General features: G+C 43.4%; 2 protein-coding genes across 2 annotated transcripts; both read right to left on the bottom strand.

The window, feature by feature from the left end:
- Positions 1-14,134: 14,134 nt before the first annotated feature.
- Positions 14,135-19,402, bottom strand: LOC100193161 (pseudouridylate synthase). Its single transcript, NM_001358672.1, has 9 exons — positions 19,246-19,402; positions 19,015-19,132; positions 16,321-16,505; positions 16,083-16,228; positions 15,844-15,935; positions 15,410-15,657; positions 15,009-15,078; positions 14,675-14,737; positions 14,135-14,573 (listed from the first exon to the last, which is right to left on the bottom strand). Exons 1-9 carry the CDS (start codon positions 19,377-19,379, stop codon positions 14,385-14,387), a joined length of 1,245 nt encoding a protein of 414 aa, NP_001345601.1. The 5' UTR covers positions 19,380-19,402; the 3' UTR covers positions 14,135-14,384.
- Positions 19,403-19,983: 581 nt separating this feature from the next.
- On the bottom strand, positions 19,984-26,357 carry LOC100283834 (protein kinase APK1B). The gene is made up of 6 exons (NM_001156732.2): positions 26,053-26,357; positions 24,733-25,043; positions 24,312-24,447; positions 22,980-23,116; positions 21,143-21,266; positions 19,984-21,006 (listed from the first exon to the last, which is right to left on the bottom strand). The coding sequence occupies exons 1-6, from the start codon at positions 26,099-26,101 to the stop codon at positions 20,366-20,368; spliced, it is 1,398 nt and encodes a 465-aa protein (NP_001150204.1). The 5' UTR covers positions 26,102-26,357; the 3' UTR covers positions 19,984-20,365.
- Between the last annotated feature and the right edge of the window lie 527 nt (positions 26,358-26,884).

Here is a 26,884-nt window from a genome sequence, read left to right as displayed (position 1 = left end):
ATCATCACCATCCTTCACAACATGGAGGACTTGAGCAACATGACCCCGACCATTGTGATTGGGAAAATCGCGGCTTTTGAGATGTCGCGAAAAATGAGTCGGGGAGAGGAGCCAACATCCTCAAGACCATATGCTTTTGCATGTGATGAAAGGAAGGGCAAAACGAAGGCTCCCACTCCAAGTTCCTCAAGCGAAGAAGAGGAAGAAGAAGAAAGGGATGATGATGAAGATAATCAGCCATGCACATCATCCTCCGAGGACGAAGAAACAATCCGACGCATCGGAAAGGTAATGAGGATGATCCGCAAGATTAATCTAATGGGTGTGCCCCTGCAGGTCGAGGATCTTCTCTTTAACATTGACAGGAAAAAGCAAAGGAAGAGAGGATGCTTCGCATGTGGGGAGAAGGGCCACTTCAGGGACAACTGTCCAAATATGACCAAACCCAAAAAAGAGAGGAGCAAAGGCAAGGCACTAACAAGTATTAGAACTTGGGATGATTCTTCAAGTGAAGATGAACCTCCAAGGACGCGTAGCCACCGGTCCTCATCACGCTCATCACGGTCATCACACAAATGTCTTATGGCAAGAGGTAACAAAAGCATTCCATCCTCTAGTGATGAAAGTAGTAGTGATGATGAAGGTGAGGGAAAGCCCTCTGTAGATGAGCTTGCAGAAGCCATAGAATTTTTCCAGGATGTTTGCACTAAGCAAAAAGCTCAACTTAAAACTTTGAAAAATAAGTTGATTAGCTCCCAAAATGATTATAAAGGTTTGCTAGAAAAATTTGAAACTTTTGCAAACTTAAATAGTGAGCTGTCAACTAAAATTGAGCTATTAGAATCTAGTGCTCCATCCACTACTACCGATGATAGCCTTGTTAAAAAGAATGAAAAACTTAAGGCTAAGTTAGATAGCTCCCAAGAAGCTATTGAAAATTTGCTAGAGAAAATGGAAATTCTTAGCATACACAATAATGAGCTAACTACTAAGCTAGAAAACATTGGTAGCACCCCAGCAGCATCTTTAGTTGAAATACCTGAAATAATTAAGAAAGATGCTTATACTTCCTGCTTTGATTATTTGATGATTCTAACTCCTGCAACCAAGTCGTTGTTGAGAATATTGTTGTAGAGAAATGTTCGGATGGGGTTGCAAAGGAAAATGAACAATTAAAGCAAGAAGTGGCTCGCCTTGGAAAGGCTTTGTATGACAAGAAAGGCAAAGCCAAACAAATCCGACCTCCACAGGATAACACCACTGCGGGAGTGAACAAGCCTGTAGAGGGAGAAACTGTGATTTGTAGGCTATGCCACATGGAAGGCCACAAGTCTTTCCAATGCAAGGTGATGACCGGGGATAATCGAAGGCAAAAGATCAAGCAAAAGCCATCAAGCAAAATCTCCAGCACCTACATCAAAAAGGTGAACAAAAAGGATGCTACACCATATTTGATCAAGAAGAAAAAGAATGGAAAGGTGATAGCAATCAAGGCCAACAAGCAAGGCAACAAAGGAAAGGGGGCCAAACACATCTGGGTGCCAAAGGAAATAATTACAACCATGAAAAGCACCAAGAAGGTTTGGATCCCGAAAGGGAAGTGAGTAGACCAAAGGAGGAACGGGAAATTTGGAGACTTGGCAAAATTGGGATGTATATCATGGGATACATCATATTGGATCAAGTTTATTGCCAAGTGGGTTAGTGAAAAATTTGGACCCAAATTTCCCACCCATGACTAAGGTAACTAGATTTATTGTATTTCTTGTTCTTTAGATATGCGTATCTAGTTTGTATCTAGTTTACCTTTCATGCCTAGTATTACATTTGGTATTTACTGTTGTTTAAAATCATGCATACTAGGTAAATCTCATGGTAGGATTGCTTGCTTTCAATTCATACACTTAAACAAAACTACATGGCTTAAAATGTTTACTTAAGCACGACATATAGCTTTTATATTGAAAGGGAAATGTGCCTTTGGGCCATTTCTAAGTATTTTGGTAATTGAGTGCCAACACAAGTGCTTAAGTGTAAATCTATGCCCACGGATGAACAAAATGCAAATCAACAGTAAAGGTATGTTTCTAAGCCTTGGTACATTGTTTTGAAGACTAATGTATTGTGTCTAAGTGCTTGAAACAGGAGAAAACGAATAAGAGAAGAGTTGGCTGTGTACAGCCAAAAGACTGTTTCGGTCTGGGGCACCGGACTGTCCGGTGGTGCACCGGACAGTGTCCGGTGCGCCAGGCTGCCTCGGGCGAAGACGCTGCTCTCGGGAATTTGCCGACGGCGTACGGCTAAAATTCACCGGACTGTCCGGTGTGCACCGGACTGTCCGGTGAGCCAACGGTCGGCCGAGCCAACCGTCGGCCGCGGAATCTGCGCGCGACACGTGGCCTGGCCAACGGTCGGAAGGGGGCACCGGACTGTCCGGTGTGCACCGGACATGTCCGGTGCGCCATCGGCTCCCAGATCTCCAACGGTCTGCAACGGTCGACTGAGCTGTTTATGGAAACAAATCGGGCACCGGACAGTGTCCGGTGTGCACCGGACTGTCCGGTGCGCCCGACGACAGAAGGCAAGGATGGCCTTCCAGATTTGTTCTCAACGGCTCCTAGCTGCCTTGGGGCTATAAAAGGGACCCCTAGGCGCATGGAGGAGGACACCAAGCATTCCTACAACCTTTCTAAGCACCAAGACATTGATCTAGCGCATTCGATTCATTGTGATAGCATATAGAGCTCTTGTGGAGTTGTGTACTCCTTGAGTTGTGTTGCGAGCTCTTATTGCTGCTTGTGTGCGTGTTGCTCTGATCTTTTGAAGTCTTGTGTGCGTTGCTCATTCCCTCCCTTGCTCCGTGATTCTCTGTGAACATCTTTTGTAAGGGCGAGAGGCTCCAAGCTGTGGAGATTCCTCGCAAACGGGATTGAGAAAAGAAAAAGAAGAACACCGTGGTATTCAAGTTGATCATTGGATCACTTGAGAGGAGTTGAGTGCAACTCTCGTCCATTGGGACGCCACAACGTGGAGTAGGCAAGTTTTGTACTTGGCCGAACCACGGGATAACCACTGTGTCATCTCTGTGATTGCTTTCTTGTGGTTATTGTGTTTTGGCTCCTCTCTAGCCACTTGGCAATTATTGTGCTAACGCTTAATCAAAGTTTTTGTGGCTATAAGTTTAAGTTTTACAGGATCACCTATTCACCCCCCCCCCCTCTAGGTGCTCTCAATTGGTATCGGAGCCGTTCTCTTCAAGAAAGGGACTAACCGCCCGAAGAGATGGATCCTAAAGGGAAGGGAATCGTGATCAACGATAAGGAGAAGGAGTCCTTCGTCAACGAGCCCAAAGGTGACAAGCCTAACGACTCTGGCTCGGGTCATAGACGGAAGGAAGGGAAGAAGAAGAAGACAAGGCGCATCAAGGAGATCGTCTACTACGACGACAGTGATGAGTCTACTTCTTCCCAAAAGGACGACGACCACAACGACTACGAGCAAAGGAAACCGGTTAATTCTAACTTTTCCTTTGACTACTCTCGCATTCTGCAAAGTTCAAATTCACATTTGCTTTCCATTCCACTCGGCAAGCCCCCACACTTTGATGGAGAGGACTACGGATTTTGGAGCCACAAAATGCGTAGTCACCTATTCTCTCTCCATCCTAGTATATGGGAGATTGTAGATAGTGGAATGCACTTTAATAGTTCGGATAGTACTATATTCATTAATGAGCAAATCCATAAGAATGCACAAGCTACTATTGTTCTTCTAGCTTCATTGTGCAGGGATGAATATAACAAAGTGAGTGGCTTGGATAACGCCAAGCAAATCTGGGATACCCTCAAGATCTCTCATGAGGGGAATGACGCTACCTTGCTCACCAAAATGGAGTTGGTGGAGGGAGAGCTTGGACGGTTCGCGATGATAAGGGGCGAGGAGCCAACTCAAACATACAACCGGCTCAAGACCCTTATCAACAAAATAAGGAGCTACGGAAGCACGCGATGGACGGACCACGACGTCGTCCGACTAATGCTAAGGTCCTTTACCGTTCTTGATCCTCATTTGGTGAATAATATTCGTGAGAATCCCAGGTACACCAAAATGTCGCCCGAAGAAGTCTTAGGAAAATTCGTCAGCGGGCGAATGATGATCAAGGAGGCAAGGTACGTGGACGACGCCTTGAATGGACCGATCGACGAACCACAACCTTTTGCTCTCAAAGCAACAAGAAGCAAGGAGGCGCTACCTAGCAAGGTGGCACAAATTGAGGCGGTCGGACTTAATGATGAAGAGATGGCTCTCATCATCAAACGCTTCAAGATGGTGCTAAAGGGTCACAAGGGGCAGCCAAGCAAGACCAAGACGAAAGGGAAGCGCTCATGCTTCAAGTGCGGTAAGATTGGTCATTTTATCGCTAACTGCCCCGATAATGATAGTGACCAGGAAAAGGGAAACAAGAGGGAAAAGAAGAAGAATTACAAGAAGGCAAAGGGCGAGGCGCATCTAGGCAAAGAGTGGGACTCGGACTGCTCCTCTTCCGACTCCGACAATGAAGGACTCGCCGCCACCGCCTTCAACAAATCAACCCTCTTCCCAAACGAGCGTCACACATGCCTTATGGCAAGGAGAAGAAGGTATGTACTCGGAACTCTACCTATGCTTCTTCAAGTGAGGACGAATCTAGTGATGAGGATGAAGTAGATTACTCATGTTTGTTTAAGGGCCTAGATAGAACCAAGGTAGACAAAATTAATGAATTGATTGATGCCCTGAATGAGAAAAACATACTTTTAGAAAAGCAAGAGGATTTGTTGTATGAAGAACATGATAAATTTGTAGAAGCTCAAAGATCTCATGCTCTAGAAGTTAAAAGAAATGAAATGCTTTCTTGTGAATTATCTTCTTGCCATGATACAATTTCTAAATTAAGGAGCATTAATGATGATTTGAATGCTAAGTTAGAGATTGCTAGTAAATCCACCTCTTGTGTAGAAAATGTTGCAGCATGCACTAGGTGTAAAGATATTAACATTGATGCTTATAGTGAACACCTAGCTTGCATTTCTAAATTAAACGAAGAGGTAGCTAATCTTAATGCTCAACTTAAGACTAGCAAGAGTAATTTTGATAAACTAAAATTTGCTAGGGATGCCTACACGGTTGGTAGACACCCCTCAATTAAGGATGGGCTTGGCTTCAAGAGAGAAGTCAAGAACTTGACAAGCCATAAGGCTCCTATCTCCGCCAAGGAGAAAGGGAAGGCTCCTATGGCTAGTAGCACTAAAAAGAACCATGCTTTTTTGTATCATGATAGAAGACAAACTAGAAGTGCTTATAGGGGTTATAATGCTTATGATGATTTTGATGCTCATGTCATGGTTGCTTCTAGTTCTTCTTATGTGCATAATAGAAATATGCCTAGGAAAAATATACATCATATGCCTAGGAAGAATATTGTTAATGTTCCTAGAAAAGTTATGAATGGTCCTTCTACAATTTACTGTGCTTTGAATGCTTCCTTTGCTATTTGTAGAAAGGATAGAAAAGTGATTGCTAGGAAATTAGGGGCAAAATGCAAGGGAGACAAAACTTGCATTTGGGTCCCTAAGGATATTTGTGCTAACCTTGTAGGACCCAACATGAGTTGGGTACCTAAGACCCAAGCCTAAATTTGCCTTGCAGGTTTATGCATCCGGGGGTTCAAGCTGGATTATCGACAGCGGATGCACAAACCATATGACGGGGGAGAAGAAGATGTTCACCTCCTACGTCAAGAATAAGGATTCCCAAGATTCAATTATATTCGGTGATGGGAATCAAGGCAAGGTAAAAGGGTTAGGTAAAATTGCAATTTCTAATGAGCACTCTATTTCAAATGTGTTTTTAGTAGAGTCTCTTGGATATAATTTGCTATCTGTTAGTCAATTATGCAACATGGGGTATAACTGTCTATTTACGAATGTAGATGTGTCTGTCTTTAGAAGAAGTGATAGTTCACTAGCTTTTAAGGGTGTATTAGACGGCAAACTTTATTTAGTCGATTTTGCAAAAGAAGAGGCCGGTCTAGATGCATGCTTAATAGCTAAGACTAGCATGGGCTGGCTGTGGCATCGCCGCTTAGCACATGTGGGGATGAAGAACCTTCACAAGCTTCTAAAGGGAGAACACGTTATAGGTTTGACTAACGTTAAATTCGAAAAAGATAGACCTTGTGCAGCTTGTCAAGCAGGTAAACAAGTGGGAGGAGCACATCACAGCAAGAATGTGATGACCACTTCAAGACCCCTAGAGCTGCTGCATATGGACCTCTTCGGACCCGTCGCCTATCTGAGCATAGGAGGGAGTAAGTATGGTCTAGTTATTGTTGATGACTTTTCCCGCTTCACTTGGGTGTTCTTTTTGCAGGATAAGTCTGAAACCCAAGGGACCCTCAAGCGCTTCCTCAGGAGAGCTCAAAATGAGTTTGAGCTCAAGGTGAAGAAGATAAGGAGCGACAACGGGTCCGAGTTCAAGAACCTTCAAGTGGAGGAGTTCCTTGAAGAGGAAGGGATCAAGCACGAGTTCTCCGCTCCCTACACACCACAACAAAATGGTGTGGTAGAGAGGAAGAACAGGACGCTCATCGACATGGCGAGGACGATGCTAGGAGAGTTCAAGACCCCCGAGTACTTTTGGACGGAAGCCGTGAACACGGCTTGCCACGCCATCAACAGGGTCTACCTACATCGCCTCCTCAAGAAGATGTCGTATGAGCTACTAACCGGTAACAAACCCAATGTATCCTACTTTCGTGTATTTGGGAGCAAGTGCTACATTCTAGTGAAGAAAGGTAGAAATTCCAAATTTGCTCCCAAAGCTGTAGAAGGGTTTTTGTTAGGTTATGACTCAAATACAAAGGCGTATAGAGTCTTCAACAAATCATCGGGTTTGGTTGAAGTCTCTAGCGACGTTGTATTTGATGAGACTAATGGCTCTCCAAGAGAGCAAGTTGTTGATCTTGATGATGTAGATGAAGAAGATGTTCCGACGGCCGCTATACGAACCATGGCGATTGGAGACGTTCGGCCACAGGAGCAAGATGAACGAGATCAACCTTCTTCCTCAACTATGGTGCATTCCCCAACTCAAGACGATGAACAGGTTCATCAACAGGAGGCGTGTGATCAAGGGGGAGCACAAGATGATTATGTGATGGAGGAAGAAGCGGAACCGGCACCTCCAACCCAAGGTCGAGCGATGATTCAAAGGGATCATCCCGTCGACCAAATTCTGGGTGACATTAGCAAGGGAGTAACTACTCGGTCTCGATTAGTTAATTTTTGTGAACATTACTCCTTTGTCTCTTCTATTGAGCCTTTCAGGGTAGAAGAGGCCTTGCTAGATCCGGACTGGGTGTTGGCCATGCAAGAGGAGCTCAATAACTTCAAGAGGAATGAAGTTTGGACGCTGGTGCCTCGTCCTAAGCAAAATGTTGTGGGAACCAAGTGGGTGTTCCGCAACAAACAGGACGAGCACGGAGTGGTGACAAGGAACAAGGCTCGACTTGTGGCAAAAGGTTATGCCCAAGTCGCAGGTTTGGACTTTGAGGAGACTTTTGCTCCTGTGGCTAGGCTAGAATCAATTCGTATCTTGCTAGCATATGCCGCTCATCATTCTTTCAGGTTGTACCAAATGGATGTGAAGAGCGCTTTCCTCAACGGGCCAATCAAGGAGGAGGTGTACGTGGAGCAACCCCCTGGCTTCGAGGATGAACGGTACCCCGACCATGTGTGTAAGCTCTCTAAGGCGCTCTATGGACTTAAGCAAGCCCCAAGAGCATGGTATGAATGCCTTAGAGACTTTCTAATTGTTAATGCTTTCAAGGTTGGGAAAGCCGATCCAACTCTTTTTACAAAGACATGTGATGGTGATTTGTTTGTGTGCCAAATTTATGTCGATGACATAATATTTGGTTCTACTAACCAAAAGTCTTGTGAAGAGTTTAGCAGGGTGATGACGCAGAAATTCGAGATGTCGATGATGGGCGAGTTGAACTACTTCCTTGGGTTCCAAGTGAAGCAACTCAAGGACGGCACCTTCATCTCCCAAACGAAGTACACGCAAGATCTGCTTAAGCGGTTTGGGATGAAGGACGCCAAGCCCGCAAAGACTCCAATGGGAACCGACGGACACACCGACCTCAACAAAGGAGGTAAGTCCGTTGATCAAAAAGCATACCGGTCCATGATAGGTTCATTACTTTACTTATGTGCTAGTAGACCGGATATTATGCTTAGCGTATGCATGTGTGCTAGATTTCAATCCGATCCTAAGGAGTGTCACTTAGTGGCAGTGAAGCGAATCCTTAGATATTTAGTTGCTACGCCTTGCTTCGGGCTCTGGTATCCAAAGGGGTCTACCTTTGACTTGATTGGATATTCAGATTCCGACTATGCTGGATGTAAGGTCGATAGGAAGAGTACATCGGGGACGTGCCAATTCTTAGGAAGGTCCCTGGTGTCTTGGAACTCTAAGAAACAAACCTCCGTTGCCCTATCCACCGCTGAGACCGAGTATGTTGCCGCAGGACAGTGTTGCGCGCAACTACTTTGGATGAGGCAAACCCTCCGGGACTTTGGCTACAATCTGAGCAAAGTCCCACTCCTATGTGACAATGAGAGTGCTATCCGCATGGCGGAAAATCCTGTTGAGCACAGCCGCACAAAACACATTGACATCCGGCATCACTTTTTGAGAGACCACCAGCAAAAGGGGGATATCGAAGTGTTTCATGTTAGCACCGAGAACCAGCTAGCCGATATCTTTACCAAGCCTCTAGATGAGAAGACCTTTTGCAGGCTGCGTAGTGAGCTAAATGTCTTAGATTCGCGGAACTTGGATTGAATTGTAGCATACATGTGTTTATGCCTTTGATCATGTTCCTTCTGCATTTTGTTGCTTATTGTGGTGCTCAAGTTGTACAAACACTCCCTGGACCTCACAAGTTCGTTGCAAAGTGATGCACATGTTTAGGGGGAGGTGTGTTACAACTTGACCCTTTTGAGACTAACCATATGCTTGAGTTTGCTTGATTTAGTCTCGAAGGAAAATTGAAAGGGAAAAGGTGGACTTGGACCATGAAAGACTTCCACTGCACTCCGATAAGAGGGTAACTTATTCCAAGTCCATCTTGTGATCTCTTGTTGCTATTTGATCTTAATTGAAGATTTTGGTGAGGCAATGGGGTTAAAAGGCCAAAGTTGATCCCGTTTTGGTGCTTGATGCCAAAGGGGGAGAAAATAAAGGCCAAAGCAATAAATGGATCAGCTACCACTTGAGAAATTTTGAAAATAGTAGAATAGAGTTTTTTGGTTTGTCAAAACTCTCTTGTTGTCTCTTTTGTCAAAAGTTGGCTTCTTGTGGGGAGAAATGTTGATTATGGGAAAAAGGGGGAGTTTTTGAAATCTTTGATCAATCTCTGTTGGAATGACTCTCTTTATGCTTCAACATGTGTGTTTGACTGAGAGATAGAGATTTGAGTTTGATTTGCAAAAACAAACCAAGTGGTGGCAAAGCATGATCCATATATGCCAAAATTGAATAAAACTCAAATTTATTTTATTTGAAGTGATTTTGTACTTGTTCTAGTTGCTTTATGTTGTGTTGGCATAAATCACCAAAAAGGGGGAGATTGAAAGGGAAATGTGCCTTTGGGCCATTTCTAAGTATTTTGGTAATTGAGTGCCAACACAAGTGCTTAAGTGTAAATCTATGCCCACGGATGAACAAAATGCAAATCAACAGTAAAGGTATGTTTCTAAGCCTTGGTACATTGTTTTGAAGACTAATGTATTGTGTCTAAGTGCTTGAAACAGGAGAAAACGAATAAGAGAAGAGTTGGCTGTACAGCCAAAAGGCTGTTTCGGTCTGGGGCACCGGACTGTCCGGTGGTGCACCGGACAGTGTCCGGTGCGCCAGGCTGCCTCGGGCGAAGACGCTGCTCTCGGGAATTTGCCGACGGCGTACGGCTAAAATTCACCGGACTGTCTGGTGTGCACCGGACTGTCCGGTGAGCCAACGGTCGGCCGAGCCAACCGTCGGCCGCGGAATCTGCGCGCGACACGTGGCCTGGCCAACGGTCGGAAGGGGGCACCGGACTGTTCGGTGTGCACCGGACATGTCCGGTGCGCCATCGGCTCCCAGATCTCCAACGGTCTGCAACGGTCGACTGAGCTGTTTATGGAAACAAATCGGGCACCGGACAGTGTCCGGTGTGCACCGGACTGTCCGGTGCGCCCGACGACAGAAGGCAAGGATGGCCTTCCAGATTTGTTCTCAACGGCTCCTAGCTGCCTTGGGGCTATAAAAGGGACCCCTAGGCGCATGGAGGAGGACACCAAGCATTCCTACAACCTTTCTAAGCACCAAGACATTGATCTAGCGCATTCGATTCATTGTGATAGCATATAGAGCTCTTGTGGAGTTGTGTACTCCTTGAGTTGTGTTGCGAGCTCTTATTGCTGCTTGTGTGCGTGTTGCTCTGATCTTTTGAAGTCTTGTGTGCGTTGCTCATTCCCTCCCTTGCTCCGTGATTCTCTGTGAACATCTTTTGTAAGGGCGAGAGGCTCCAAGCTGTGGAGATTCCTCGCAAACGGGATTGAGAAAAGAAAAAGAAGAACACCGTGGTATTCAAGTTGATCATTGGATCACTTGAGAGGAGTTGAGTGCAACTCTCGTCCATTGGGACGCCACAACGTGGAGTAGGCAAGTTTTGTACTTGGCCGAACCACGGGATAACCACTGTGTCATCTCTGTGATTGCTTTCTTGTGGTTATTGTGTTTTGGCTCCTCTCTAGCCACTTGGCAATTATTGTGCTAACGCTTAATCAAAGTTTTTGTGGCTATAAGTTTAAGTTTTACAGGATCACCTATTCACCCCCCCCCCTCTAGGTGCTCTCATATATCACTCCATAGTAAATGATGCATCAATTGAAAATTTTGATCTCTACAAGTTGTATCATTTAACTTATATGTGCCAAAGCACGGATTATAGATAGTTTGCCCCTCTTGATATCAAATCAAAGTGCATGTCCCCTACAAGTATTCAAAACTTGTATGCACACTTTTAGGGGGAGATTACTCTATAATCTAAGACTTTGAGACTTACACCTTTTCAAGTCTATTTCATGTGATAGTCTCATTGTAAGAAAAATGAAGTCCCCGGAGAAAGACAACAATCTTCCACTGCAAAATCTCCAAGAACTCTCAAGTATCATTTACATGTCTTCTCCAATATTTGATTAGACTAAATTTTCATATCATATACTTCCATGTTGCTAAAAATGCATAAGTAGTTAACTCATATTCTGTTATCTATGCATAAGGGAAGTTAGTCTTTTCAAATCATGTCTTGCACCTCTCTTTTTCACATACTTTTTCCTAAAAGTAGAAGCTCTCTGTCAGGGGGAGTATTTCTTCGTCTCTAAAGGGGGAGAAACATTCTTTCTAAAAGAGAACACTCATTTTGGGGGAGTAATTCTTTAAGGGCAAGCCTTTTATTTACTTCCTACATGTTTTTAATGTCTTCCTTTTCGGTGGTTGATGCCAAAGGGGGAGAAGTTTAGGGACCAAAGCAATATAAAATGTATCAAACACCAATCACCACCAAATTAAAATTTTAATCTACAAGTGTCTTTTAAAGTGGTTTTGGTTATTTGGTCCAAAATAGGAAGTAAGTGAATTATGGAGTTAGGGGGAGACTTAAGTCCATAATGTCACATTAAGGGGACAATCATGCATCATAGCAAGTAGATTATTAATTTTGATTCAAATACTTATATTATTTGCTTGTTTTGGTTGTGTTGTCATCAATCACCAAAAAGGGGGAGATTGTAAGGAAAATGGACCCCGGCCATTTGGCTAATTGAGTTTTGGTGTTTTGATGATCAACACAATCCGTGAACTAATAAGTTTCTCTAGTGTTTATGATTGTAGTTCACAGGATGCAAAAATAACTTGGACTAAGGAATTGAGGAAAGCAACACCTCAAAACAAGACATTAAGAAGATCCAAGAAAAGTCCAAGTGTGCTGCTGCGGACTGTCTGTGCAAAGGCGCACCGGACTGTCCGGTGGCACACCGGACTGTCCGGTGCCCACACGCCGGACTGTCCGGTGCACCAGGGAACTCCAGCCCAACGGCTAGTTCCAGGTGGCACTCGGAGAAAGACCACCGCACTGTCCGGTGCACGTAACGGCTAGCTGTCAGAACTAGCCGTTGCCTGCACACCGTTGGCACACAGTTGGCTCGCCGGTGGCACACAGTTGGCTCACCGTTGGCACACTGTTGGCACACCGGACTGTCCGGTGTGTCAGAACTAGCCGTTGGCTACACACCGTTGGCACACAGTTGGCTCATCGGTGGCACACAGTTGGCGCACCGTTGGCACACAGTTGGCGCACTGTTGGCTGACAGGACTGTCCGGTGTGCCACCCTTGCAGCAGCCTGCTTTTCAACGGCTAGTTGAGTTGGGGCCTATATATACTTCACCCAATCAGCCATTTGAAGGTGTGGGAGCCCAAGCAACATACCAAGGCATATTGTAGACATTTCCAAGTGCTCAAACACCCAAGTGCTTAATAGAATCACTCGGTGATTAGCGTAGGTGCTTTGCGAAGTGCTTAGGCTAGTTAGACCGCTTTAGCACTTGCTCTAGGTGAACCCTAGATTGTTGAGTGAATTTAGATAAACCTCACAACCCCTTGGCTCTTGCGTGAGCCATTGTAATTGTACCAAGTGGGGCGAGAATCTTGCGAGACCGTGACAACCACGTTTGTGTCACGGCCGCCACCGTGTACCGGAGGGAACGAGGCCCGCGGCGTTTCGGCCGGAAGCTCGATAGTGGAGACGGCGGGGAGCGTCCGAGAGGAGCCGGAAGCGGAGCACCACTTGCGTGTGGAGAAGGCCCGCGGCTCTCTACGGAGTTACTCGACCGAGGTGCTTGGCCCTCGCGTGGGCTTCCCTTCGCGTAGGGGCACCAACGAGGATTAGTCGGGACCTTGCACGGTTCCGGATACCTCGGTAAAAATACCGGCGTCATCTACGAGAGTTTGCTTCTCTACTTTACTCTTTAAGTTTCCGCATTTATATTAAGCTTTTAAGTTTCAATCTTGTATTCATACATATCTAGTGTAGATTGAAACTTAGCCTTTGTGGTAGAGATAGCAACACTTAGACAAAACCTAGTTTGCACATTCTAGTTTGACTATTTGCATAGGTTTTGCTCTAGGGATTTAATTGTGGCCTAGTTTAGCGAAAGTTTTAGAAGTCCTAATTCACCCCCCTCTTAGGCGTCACCCGTTTCCTACACCCTTTTCACTCACATTATACTTCACCACTTTTACAAGGAGACCCTTACACTTGTTCTATTTTCACCAACAGTTCATGTCGTTCTCATTCCTCCATTAGCCCTCATGCAATTTTTTTAGGTCTTATGAAATGTTCTGAATTACATTATTGAAAGAAACCAGGTACGGAGGAAAGATGATCTGTCTACAAATGTTCCTGTTCTATGAAACACCATAACGTGTACGAAATCCTCGTTTTCCAGTTCTCAAGATGCGTGGAAGTTGTACGGGATGTAGGTAGAAGTGACGATGCCTGAAGGTGTTTCGAGTCACAGAGGAACGTTTCTACAAGTTAATAGACATGCATTTTACTATCATGATTGACCATTCCTGTGCATTACAATGGCTTCTAAACAAAATGTATCACTATTTGTCGTAAACATAACTGTCTCACCTGACCTGGAAATGGGTCCTAAGCATCATTCCTACTTCACAATTTGTAATCCGTCGTTTTTCAAATCTGTGTCACAGCTGTTCTTCTAGTTTGCTTGTTTTGCAGTACCATGATTGCACAAACCCTTTTGGTGCTTCAAAAACAGTTTCGTGTAATACTTCTCTAGTGGTGCCGTATAACTGAAACATGTGTTTCAGTTATATCTGAAGGAGAGCATCAGTGTTTTATCTGTCACTTGCGTTCTAGTTATATCCGAAGGAAAGTACATTAGAGCTGGAGACCTCATGCTCGGCAAATTCTAGTCAGTTGGTGACATGCATGACAGAGCATCAAAAGTACAACTACCAAATCATTTAAAAAAAACCCACAGATTATAAATAGGCGACTCATAGCAACCAAAAATAGCCGACTAATAGCAGCTGCATGGCTTGGTCACTTCATGACATGAAGTATGTTTCTCTAAACAGACCCCTCAATTGCTGAATCATGCATCTTGTATTTTTTTCTAACAAAAAGATACGGAATAACTTTCTCTCTTTTCCCCCCTTCTCTGAGAAACGGCACGGACCCAAACACGCACCCCTACAAAGAATACTTCTTTCAATCGACTATGAAGCACCTCTGCTTATCAAAATCTTCATAACCAACGTCTACGAGGCACAGGCCTTCTGGCGGTGCCGGGGGCGCCGTGGCACGCCTGTCCGTGGCTTCCATTAGGTTCAGCAAAGCATCGGCGCCAGCACCGGCAGCAGCCTCTCTTATGGCAGTGGCCACAAGAACCCTGACCATCTGCACGTCGAAAAAAATATATATAGTGAGAACTAGCAGCGTCATATGATGACCAAGAGTTACGCAGTCCGAAGGTCACACCATAGCTTGCTGTATATTACCTTGCGCAGGAACCTGTTTGCGACTAGCTCGACGCACATGACCACCATGCCTCCTTTGTGATCCTGAGCCGAGAGGGGAAACAAAAACATAACATGACATTTTCAGTTGAAAGTGTAAATATGTAGGTGGTATCAAAAGTATTAGATCGAAGTATTCAATAGTGGTAACTAACAATCCAGGTTTAGTCAGATATTCATTTGCTCTGGGATCAGCAAAAAATAAAAATAAAAATTGTCGCACCAGTGTTACACTGCATTACTGCAACACTACACAGCTCTCCAGTTGATAACTGCATTCCATTCAACAATTAGAGACAAAATAATCTGCTCTCACCTCATTAGCAGAATGTAGTTTGGCCACTGCAGCTCGGGAATGGAACATGAAACATTCTGTAGGTGGGCCACTGAAAAAAGGGTAGAACATCGAGAGAAATGGTGACTTCAGTAACCTCCAAAACAAGTGTCACTGCCAACATAGAGACATGGATTCCCACGAAAAAAGGATATGTAATCTCAGAAACATGGGTGTCGGTGTGTGTTTTAAGGGTTATTGTCCCTTTTCTTCTTAATATAAAGATACATAACTCTCACCCGAGATTTTTTTTACAATTTTGAGACGATCCTGATGAACATCTACGTCAGGATCAGGAAATAAAGCCTCTAAGATTAATCTGTAAGAACCCATTTTTGTATGCACATGTTATGAACATGTGATTGGAATTGGATGAAACTTACACACTTCGTGAAGCCTGTGTATCACGTGCAAACATCTTGTAGGATAATGTCTTTCCAGCAAGTGGTTTGAGAATTTCATCAACCTTGGACACATCAAAGCTTTGAGGCTTTATGTTGTGTTCAGAATTCTCTAGTGTTTTTGAGGACTGTGCTTCCCCTAAAATCAAGTCAGCATCCTCATCAAGAGGGAAAATATACATGTACCTCCTCCATTTCGCTGCAAAATTAGGATGAAACTCACGCGAAACCTGCAAATTGTGTCATAAGCCGAGCATGGCATTATTTGCGGTTGAGGTCCTGGCATCCTCAGAACTTTCACCAACAAAAATAAACTGCTCTAATACTGTTGTATGATTAAATGACACAATAGAATGCATCACTAGCAGCAACGATATTAAATGCATTGGTGTATTCGGCCAAAAATGAAAATATACCTCTGACACATGCAGAGGTTTTAGTTTATCTGGAGCAGCCTCATTTATTGCACCTTTTATATCTCCAGATTTCACATCCTTTCTCCAGGTGTCTAATTTTTTTAAAAAAAAAGAAGTGACAAATAAAGAAATGTCAGCCCCTAGATGTTGATATGCTGCACAATAAATTTAATAATGTGACAGAATTAGGAAAAACAACAATGGTAGTGACAGTATGTGTATTCTCAAGGTTAACTAACAAAATGAGCAAACTTGCTGAAGAGCAGTCACCCCTTTGTCAGTGCGTCCAGCAACAATTGCACAGCCTTCTATCGGCAAAGATCTTGCTTCAAGCTGTTTAGCTTTTCGCTCATCAACAAATTGTCCGAGATGTTTCTCCACTAACCTGCAACCAATAAAAAGTTCAAAGAAAAATAGCACCAGTGATTGTATTCCATTACATGTGATTGAAGTGAATAGTAGATTGAACAAAATTACCCTTGAACAGTATTAAGGCCAGGCTGTTTCTGCCAGCCATCGAACGACCCCCCATGGTATGAAATAACAACTTTAAATGTTACTCTTTCCCATCTTCCTCCACGACCTTTGGAGAAGGTAGTTGTCGTTGGTTTTTCTGATGGTGTTAGATAATTTTCTCCAGCAGTATAAAGTGTGTAATCTTTCTGTGAAATAAAATCTAAATGAGTTTCTCAAAATCAATATGAATGATAGACAAACTCTAACATTTTTTCTAGAAAAAACTGGCCTACACATAAACCTAAATCCCAGTTGATCCTGGAGCTTCATTATCTATTCCAGTATAGGTACATCTAGGGTAGCAGGCCATGCATTCAAATTTTAATCGTGCAATACAGGTATGGCTTGATTGTTGATTCAATCATCAGTCTGCCTAAAAATAAGATCTATTTACTGGACGACATTACAATTCGGCACAATATAGATATATGTCAGAAAAAAACGACATTTCTCTTCCTTCATCCCTATGGCCTCGTTCGGTTGTACCCAACCAGTCCGGATTGGGTCTGGATTGGGGGCCAATCCAGGCTGAAATCCAAGCCCAGTAAATTTCTGTGATCCTATTCGTTTTTCTGTTCGGTTAAGCCCACTAGGATTTTTAACCCATGGGCTTGGATTTTTTTTTGACAGAGGAGGTCATGGAACAGAGCCAGGACTCGAAGGGTATGGAAACGAATCCAGAGCGAGCGATAACATGTATACGCGTGACGAGCGACGGCGGCGGCGCAACCGGCCGATGAGCGGCATGCCGGCGTCGTGACGGCTCTCCGCGTCGCCAGCAACTTCTACTGTGTTGGCAACCTTCTCCCTGGTAGGTACCTCTCTCTTTTGTTAGCTAGGGTTTCGAGTCATTTCTTGGTCCCGGTGTTCATGGTAGATGGGCGGTGCCGTGGTTGAGGGAGGGGGTCGGGGGTCGCGGGGCACCGGTCACCGGAGATGGCGGCGAGTGCCATGCTGACTGCCGAGCGTGAGCGATGAAGAGTTGAGTCTCTGGGCCGCTGGCCACCGAGCGAGCCGCATGGTTGTTTCTTCTCATATTTTAAGTAGACCATATTTTGGATGCCCCGTGAACACTGAAGACCGATAGTTGCTCTTGAGTACTGACGATTGTACTGAATATAAACATGATTACAGATCCAATAGCTACCATCTAACCAGAGATAAACTTGTTTATATCTAGTGGCTCTACTTCACTGTTCTGCTGCTACATCAATCTCCTGATGTGATTAATTGAAGAGACGGCATGTATGGCTACCTGTCTTCGTTGGCAGATATTGTTTTTGTTTTGTGTTTAAATGTTTTTTATTATGTTTTCCACTCTTCTATTAATACATAGATCCATAGTTAACCTGTCAACTTCTCTTTTAAAAATGCTTGACTATGATTGTTAGATACATGATTCACTATCGCAGGTGGTGTCATTTTTCCTTGTTCTGGCTAATAGCTAAAAGGTTATACAAAAGAGTAAATTATTTTAGACTTTGTGATCTGTAGCCTAATTTTAGACTTTGTTAGGTTGAAGACTGTAATGTGAAATCCACAAGTGAACACTTATATTATACTTGCAGAGCACTGATGCAGTGACAGTAGCTCGACTTGCTTTGCTGATCGTTGACATGTAACTAAACCAAAACAGCTTCCTGAGAATCTGCAAACAAGCTAGCTGAAAACTTGTACCTGAAAACTTAAAATTGGTATCTCTATATCTAATAGTGCAGACAAATAGGTACAACAATGTCAAATAGTGTAGGCACCTGAAAACTGGTATCTCTTATCTAAAGCTTCGCTTTTGTCCAGTAGCTAGCTTTTTTCTAATTGTAGTTCATTTAATATGGTAGCACATTATTCTGCACTTTTAATTTGATAACAGTTAGCACCATTTGAATTATTTTGGTTTGCTTTCTACATAAATTTCAAATTTTTATCTGTTGATTTCTGCTTTATTCCTTATTTAAACTTTACAGACAGAGAATATTGGTCATATGGAGGCAGAGGCGCAGAGCCTTGCACACCAGTATGAGCTATATATATGTTGCATTTCTCCATGTTTGGGCTCATCATGTAATAGAACCTAAAGGCAGGTTGTTGCAAGACTTGTATGGCATGCTTAAATTTTTGAACAAAATATAGCTCACACAGAGACATTACATGCTTAATTTTTTTGAACAAATTAATATATGTATCGAGAATCGTATGACATGCTTAAATTTCCTGAGAAATGACTTGTTCTATGCTTTAATTTTGTTGGTTTTATTGACTTTTTGTTGGTATTTAAGTTTGGGGTTTAATCCACATGGAATAAACGAACAAACATAGTTGTTTGGGTTTTGGAATATAATTCATATGGACCAAACGAACAAACATTGGTTAATTGAGTTTTGGGATTAAATCCCACAAGGGATTGGGTGAAAGGCTTGGATTCACCCAATCCATGTGGGGTGAAAAACCAATCTGGAAAAATTTCCAGAAGTGCCGAACAAGGCCTCATAGAGCGGCTGGTGGTAATGACAAAATGTTTGTTCTTCTTTGCGCAAGAAAAAAATGTTTGTTTGTACTTGGTCCATTTTGGACCTCTTTTTTTTAAAAAAGCAATTTTTCCATATTATTGATACGTAGTTCTCCAACGTATTCCGGAAAAAAAATGTTTGTTCCTACCTCATCATTCCCAAATAATTTGGCGAGCCCCGCTGCGCCGGCGCCGGCGCGCACGAGCTCGGCATAAAAGTCGACCACCCTGCTCCACGGCCGCGCGTACATGTACTCATAGCTTTCCCTGACAAACCCATCAACCAACAAAGCTCCATGGATCAGGCTCAAAGCCCTAAGCGCTAGAGGAGAAAAACGAGGCGAGATGCAAGAAGAAAGGAGAAAGGAAGGGACCATTACTTGGCTGTCCACCGGAGTTGGTGGCACGCATCAGTGTGCTTGTAGTGCACGTGCTCCTCCAGCTCCACCGCTGCCGCCGCCGCTTTGGAAGCCGTCACGGCCGGCGGAGCCCTTGCCTTCGCCGCCGTCGCCATGAGGGGACGGAACTTGGTGAGCATGTGCTGAAAGTTTGAGCGGATGTGTTCTTTCCTCTCGTAAAAATGGCCCACATGTCAGTATTTTTTTCATTTCACTTTTCCCACCACGCCAAAATAGGACAAAAGAGGAATCGCAGAAAACTTGAGTTCTTTACAATTTTCAAAATCCATCAATAAAATGATAGCTGATCAGGTTACTTTTTATGTAATTGTTTGTCTAGGTTAACGCATCGACTTACAGGACCCTTATATTTTTCATGATTTATATCATGAGCTAACGATGATATTCTTTTACAATAGTCAGACATGTCCATCTATTATAAAGTTGTAGGGATTTTATTAATTTTAAGATCTATCAGCCTAGTTTTTTAAACTTCTCAGATAGTGTATTTATAAAGTATGTGTGTTTATGCATGTATTTTATATCAACCTTGAGATTAAGTTTTAAAACTTCTCAGATATGTACGGATTTATAAAGTAGGATACAGATGCTTTGAACTAATATTCATGAACTTACCACTCTAGTTGTGCGAAAAAAATAAATAGATAAATAAAAACTTCACCGCTTGGAGATTTGAACAAATTGACAACACAGTGACTAATCTATCAATTTCTATGCTGGTGTTGATTTCCCGCAGAACTGAAGATTACAACGAAGAAGCATCTTTACAAGTAAACTCAACACACGGGTAAAACGCACCAATCGTCAGGACACATCTCTCAACTTCCATTTTTGGAGTGGAAATTCCCCAGAAAGAAGTGTATCAGATCTCTACAGCATCGTCATGGCAAGCACACACATGCTTTCCATCACAACTCTCCCTCTACATACAATTGCTAATCGGAAGAATAAGAACCCTAGCGAGGCCGGTGGCTATCAGAGAAAAAATTGTAACTGACCGATCTTTGAGAGCTGGGGTGGCGGCGCAAAAGGCGAGCAACGAGGGCTCATGTTGTTTGAAAAAAAAAAAACTGATCTGATTTTATATCTTGTACAAATCCTCGTCAGGATGGTCCTTCATGCTGCCATTTGGGGACGCCAGTGCCTCCAGGCCGAGCTGCTGTTCGTCAGAGTCTGGTGATGGGATGTACATCTTACACTCCAACGATGGCTCGCTCTTGCTCCGGCCATTCCCAGGCCGCGTTCGCCTGCTCTGGGGGGCCGGCTTTCCGTTCACGGGCGGGATTGCGGCGGTCTTTACTGCCGGTTCCTGCTTGGCCTTCTCCAGCTCAACTCTGTCTGCAGGCTCCTTTGGGACCTCGTAGAGCGTCACGGCACCTGTGATGCCGTTCTGGAGGAGTATGTCCTGGCATTCAGGCATGTTCTGCACGGCCTCAAAGGTCTCAACAACTTGGCTCATGGTTGGTCGTCCTTTGGGGTTCTGGCTCAGGCAGCGGTATGCAAGGCTTGCCACCTCGGTGGCAGCCTTGGTGGAGTACTGCCCTTCCATTCTTGGATCGATTATCCGGAACAGCTTCCTGTTATGGACGAGGAGGGGCCGTGCCCAGTCAACTAGGTTATGCTCACGGCTCGGCCGGCTATCGTCCACAGCCCTTCTTCCAATAATCATCTCTAGAAGCACGACTCCAAAGCCATAAACATCACTTCGTGCTGTCAGATGGCCTGCGTCAAGTTAATTGGTGATTGAGGATTAACATAATTGGACTAGGTCAAGTACCATGAGTGTCTATTCATTCTTGGGGACAAGTTCATTTTTATCCTCGAATTGTTGGCTTGATGATAGGAAATCCTTGCTTACCAGTCATGACATATTCTGGAGCCGCGTATCCATAAGTTCCCATAACACGAGTTGACACGTGGGTTTGGTCTCCACTAGGACCTGTTCTTGCGAGACCAAAGTCTGAAAGCTTAGCATTATAATCCTGCAACAGCGGTAAAGAGTGGCAATGAGAAGCTGTCAGAAGTATATATTAATACATAATAACGTATCAAGATCTGCAGTGCAAAACTTAGATCAGCATTCCTTGTGCAACATTTGGTTGAAAAGCAGAATTCGGAAGTGATTTTTTTTCAAAGCTTTGTATCAACTCAATGTATTGCTCTTGAGAAAGTAATAAAAGCTTCCTTTATAAAAAAATTTGTTTCTACTAAACGGGCAAAGCAAAAGTAAGTGTCTTCACTAGCCTCAAAAAGCATAAATGCATTTTGGAGGCACAGTAAATACAATTACATGTGCGGGGGACTTAGTACAATGTACACACACAGAGTAGTTCCTCTACATGTTGAGATAAACACATTGTGATATATGGCTAGTTGATACGAAAATGACAATTTTTAGGTCATGGCAGACAAGATTCCAGTGTTTCGTCTTTAAGTCCACATGAACCTCATATTTGTCTTTTTTGTATGATTTTTTCTAGTTTAAGTTCACAAATCACATCTCAATTTTTGTGAGCGTACATAAGGATGTGTCAAGTTTCAATTTTTTTTGAATAACTGAACTGTGTTTTTAATTGGTTTTCATGTTTCCTCCTAGTAAGTGGTTCCCACCACATATTTTGCCGTAAAAATATCATGGTTATCAAGGAGGTAAGGCGAGGCACGGTAACTCAATACCGCCTTACCACTTTGGCAAGTGAGGCATGAGGCAAGGAGACACCATACCAAGGAAGGAAAAAAAAAGAAAGGAGTAAGAAGTGGGCTGGCCAACCCGCCAGGCAGCCAATGTGCCCCTCCCCTAGATATACATCACCATCCAGAAGAATATAGTGCCATCACCCTGCTTCCTGCATCTCTCGCTCTCTCAATCTCAGAGCTGTCGTTCCGCCTCCACCCCTGCCCTGCCCCCTGCTTCCCTATCTGTCCTTCTCCAGATGCTCCGCCACGGCTCACAACCTCTCCACTTCCTTTCACTTCCCTTACTGTCCTGCAGCCTCAGATCCACCACTATCACAGTCCCCTTCCTGATTGAGCAATTGGCAAGCAGGGATGGAAGAAATCAAGCAAGCAGCAGTAGAATCAAGTAGAAGGCAGAATCGAGTGGGTGGGGGGGGGGGGGGGGACACAATCAAGAGGGCGGCGGCATGTCTGTAAGCAGGGGCGGACCCAGCGGGTGGTCCATATGGGCCACGGCACACCCTAAGATTATATAATAGTAGTTAGTATAGTGGTGGAAGTCCTATATTTTGAACTTGGTGGTCTAGGTTCGAATCCTGTTGACCCTTGTTTTTTTGTTTGTTTTTTTTTTCTTGCACACCCTAAGCATAGTAGCTGGGTCCGCCACTGTCTGTAAGGTGACAGGGCAACACCTTGCCTCTATGTCGACACCTAAAAGCTTTGGCACTTAAGCGATGCCTTAATAACCTTGGAAAGTATGTTACAAAAAGATAATTTTGTAGGTGATGGAAGAAGTTTTATACAGAAACAACCTTAGGGCTTATTCGGTTAGCTCTCAATCCATGTGGATTGAGTGGGATTGGACGGGTTTAAATTCCAAGCAAGTCAAACTTCTTCTTAATTTTTTTCAATCTCATCCAATCCATGTGTAACGGGATTAACCGAACAAGGTCTTAAGTGTGTAGTTGAAATACAGCAATATTATCAACACATTAAAAATTAACATATGAAACACAAACCGCATCTAGCAAGATGTTTGATGTCTTGAAATCTCGATAAATGATGGATCTCTCAGCTCTGTGAAGGTACTCGAGCCCCCTTGCAGCACCCAATGCAATCTTCATGCGTGTTGACCATGGCATATTAAGGCAAACCCCTGCAATGTTACAGGCAAGATAAAATCAATGGGAAAGCCCCCCAAAAATGGAAATATCTAGATATAATTGACAATCAAATATGTGAAGTTTGATTAGCATATTTTTCCTGTCACTGCTGGAATAAGAACATCTCTTAGGTCTTGTTCGTTTACACCAATCCAACTTCAGATTAGCATGGATTGGAATTAAATCCATGTCACAATCTATGCCCTAAAATAATCCAAGCCTACTCAAATTTTTGTATTCGGTTAAACCCATCATGGATTATAATCCAAAGGTTTGGAAATTTTTTAAACTATAGACGGCATGGATTCTATCCATAGTAAGGCCTTGTTCGGTTATATGGGATGAAATCCCACCATGGATTTAATCCGGGTATGGATTGGGTGAATCCATATCTCACACCCAATCCCATGGTGGGATTAAATCCATCAACTAATCCATGTGTGTTTCAAAGCTAGTTATTCTTTTGATCCATGGATTCTAATGTAAACTTGTGCAATATCTCATGGATTTGTTCCATACCTAATGAGCTATGGATAGAATCCATGTCTTCCATAGTTTAAAAAATTTCCAAACCCTTGGGTTATATTCCATGATGGGTTTAATCAAATAAAAAAATTTGAATAGTCATGGATTATTTTAGGACATGGATTGGAGCATGGATTTAATTCCAATCCATGCTAATCCAGAGCTGGATTGGTGTAAACGAACAAAGCCTAAGCATGCTTTTCAGATCAATCAATGATGTTGAAAATTAAACTCAGCACATACAAGACTACCATCCATTGTAATGTTGGTGCAGTAACTATTGTCATTCATCTACTAATATATATAATTTTATTTTCTTAATAACCAGGTTACCATAAGAACTACAATCACTGAATCACATGTCACCTGTCAACTTTGTTACAGGGTTTAGCACATAAATTGAAGTGCTAGTTGGACCCAAAGACTTCCACAAGTTCACACAAATACTACCCACTATCATTTCAAAACAAGCCCTAGCATTTGGAGATTACATTTGTAGTGTAGATGGCTGGGTTAAGCAACCATGCACAATAGTCACTGATGAGATTAACTGACACTAATACCAATTTCCTTCCTAACAGATTTGTCCGAAGGCAAAAATGGTACACCCCTACGGAACGGTGAATGTTAAAGAGGTAGTGCAAATAGCCGGTTAGAGCTTACGCCGAAAAAGGTGCTTTTCGAGGCTTCCACAAGCCATGTACTCATACACAAGCAGTCTATGTGAACCCTCACAGCAATAGCCAATCAGTTCAACAAGATTTGGATGACTAAGTTGCCCAAGATAGTTGACTTCTGCCTGAAACATATTAGAAAACCATAAGTACGTCAACAATAGCAAGTAGATTGTCAGCCTATTTTTCACTCTTCTACATTTAGTGGGATGTGAACATTATTTCTTGAAAGCTAAGCAAGGAAAATGGCTATCAATACAGATTACAAGAATAATGTTATCACTAAGTAAATCTTCAAAGATACGATCAGCTATCATGAAGATTTCACATGGGTAAGAAATCAAAATGAATTTTTCAATGTACATTACCAAGGTAAAGTTTAGAAACAGGAGCAGAGCAATGAGACTTACCAGCCACTCCTTGTCCCCTTGAAAACCCTCTGGGTTTAGTTCTTTCACAGCAACCTGCCTGGATGGGAAACCTGCTCTAACATTTTCATCAATTACACCTTTGTAAACAACTCCAAACCCACCCTCTCCAAGAATTTGATCTGGTCGGAAGTTTTTTGTGGCTGCGCTCAATTCGTCATATGTGAAAATATTCACATTTCCATATCCTTCCACTTGCAGATCCACCACAGCTTTTGGTGGAGCAAGAACACTTGCTGTAGCTTTAGAATCAGATTTTGACTTCTGCAGTCCGTCTGGTCCAGCAGCTTCAGCTGATAGAAATTTTAGAAGTAATTTCATCATGAGAGGAACAAAGCTTGTCATATAGTCAATGCATTTATTTAAGATGTGATCATCCATCCTTCAGTCTTGTAGACAATTCTTTTTTATTCACATTAGTCCATGACGTGCATGCAAATTAACTGTATTGTGCACCATGCCAATAAGAAGGCATAGGTACAACTGCAGTCATAATGATCTTAAGAGAAGGTTAAAATGGTTTTAAGAGAGCATTTGTGGTCACACGATAGCATAAGCGAGATAGTACACGTCATGTCTTCCCCTGCATTTTCGGACAAAGCAGTTTCTACTAAAACTCTTGAAGATATCAGCACAGCTGCGGAAGTGTCCATTATCAAAGTTTGCTTTATCCATTAATTGCCTTCAGGATTAATTTGAGACACATCTTCGACTAAATTGTCAAGAATCAAATTGCCAGGATTGTTCAAGCACCGTCTGCGCAGGTACCAGAATTTTGCTGTTGTTATTTGTACATATAGTCAATGCATTTATTTAAGATGCGAACTTTTCTGTTGTTATTTGTACATCAAAATATGAGCTGAAGTTGACTTATTCTTCTCCTAGAGTAGGCCTTGTCCCAGAATGCAATTCTATAAGCAACACATGGGTCTATTATGATATCACATGGCTTCGACATGACATCAAAGAGCAAAATTACACCATTCAAAGTTTGCGCGAACAGAAGAAATTGGGCACTATAGAGCACGAAAATACAACACTGGACAGGAAAATTTTGGGCCAAAAAGGCTATGCATGGCACATCTCATCACTTTTTACATGAACTCACAAGCACAAACAGCAACATGCTACAGTCGGCTATTCCAAACAATCAAAATCCATTGTTCCCCCTTGAGGCGACTCAACCAAAATGGGCGGGGGCATCAGGGCGTGTACGACGCCAGCGAGGTCGCACGCTCCTCAAACGCGCGACCCATCGCGCATTGACATGAGAGGGGAGTAGGACAAGCAAAGAGCACGAACCTGGCCTGCTCTGGAGCCGGTGCTCCTCCTGCGAGAAGCATCCGCCCATGGATCACGCCTTTCCCTCCAATCGAGCCCTAGTCCCTCCTTCCCATCGCCCGCCGCCGGCCAGATCCACGCCCCCAACAACACCTTCGCTCACTCAAAACCGGAACCGCCCTACTCGCAAACTCCCGCCGCACCAGCAGGCCACCTCGACTGGCACAATTCCACCGGCGGCGGCCGCCTGAACCGGCGTACTCGGGGCCCGAATTCGCCGCAGGAGCTCCTGTTGCTCTCAGCTCCACCCCGGGTGCGCGTCCTCTACCAACCTTGTCGCTCTCCCCCGCGTGTTTTTACTCCACTTCCGTGAGCGCGTTGGAACGGCGAAGCGAAAGCGAGCAGAAAAGGGCGAAGAGGCGGGCTCGTAGCTTTGCCAGAGGCCAGAGGCCAGAGCCCAGCGAATGCGCGAAAGGAGCCTGCTTGGATTAAAATAAGTCAAACATCTAGTAATAATTTAAATCAAACCTTCATTTTTTTATCTCTACTCGTGCGTATCTTGAGTTTTTGGCTCAATTTTTGATGTGCAATAGTCCGCATGATATCGTATATGTTACAGAAATAAATCAAACTATTTTGAGACGATCCTCAAGCATCTAGTAATAATTTAATAATGGAGATTAAAAAGGCTTATAGATAATCATGAATCTCTCTCAATGATTTTTCTGTTTTTACAAACGACGGTAACCTCTCGCGGGTGACAAAACCGAGAATTCTATCACATGTTTCAACTACTGTTATAGAAAACTGTACAGAAAAAAAGAGTCGCTTAATGTTCTGAAAATTGGACTAC

This window comes from Zea mays, chromosome 6, assembly GCF_902167145.1.
Source record: "Zea mays cultivar B73 chromosome 6, Zm-B73-REFERENCE-NAM-5.0, whole genome shotgun sequence".
NCBI lineage: Eukaryota > Viridiplantae > Streptophyta > Magnoliopsida > Poales > Poaceae > Zea > Zea mays.
The sequence above is the reverse complement of the archived record's forward strand: the minus strand, read 5'-3'. Positions and strand labels throughout refer to the sequence as shown.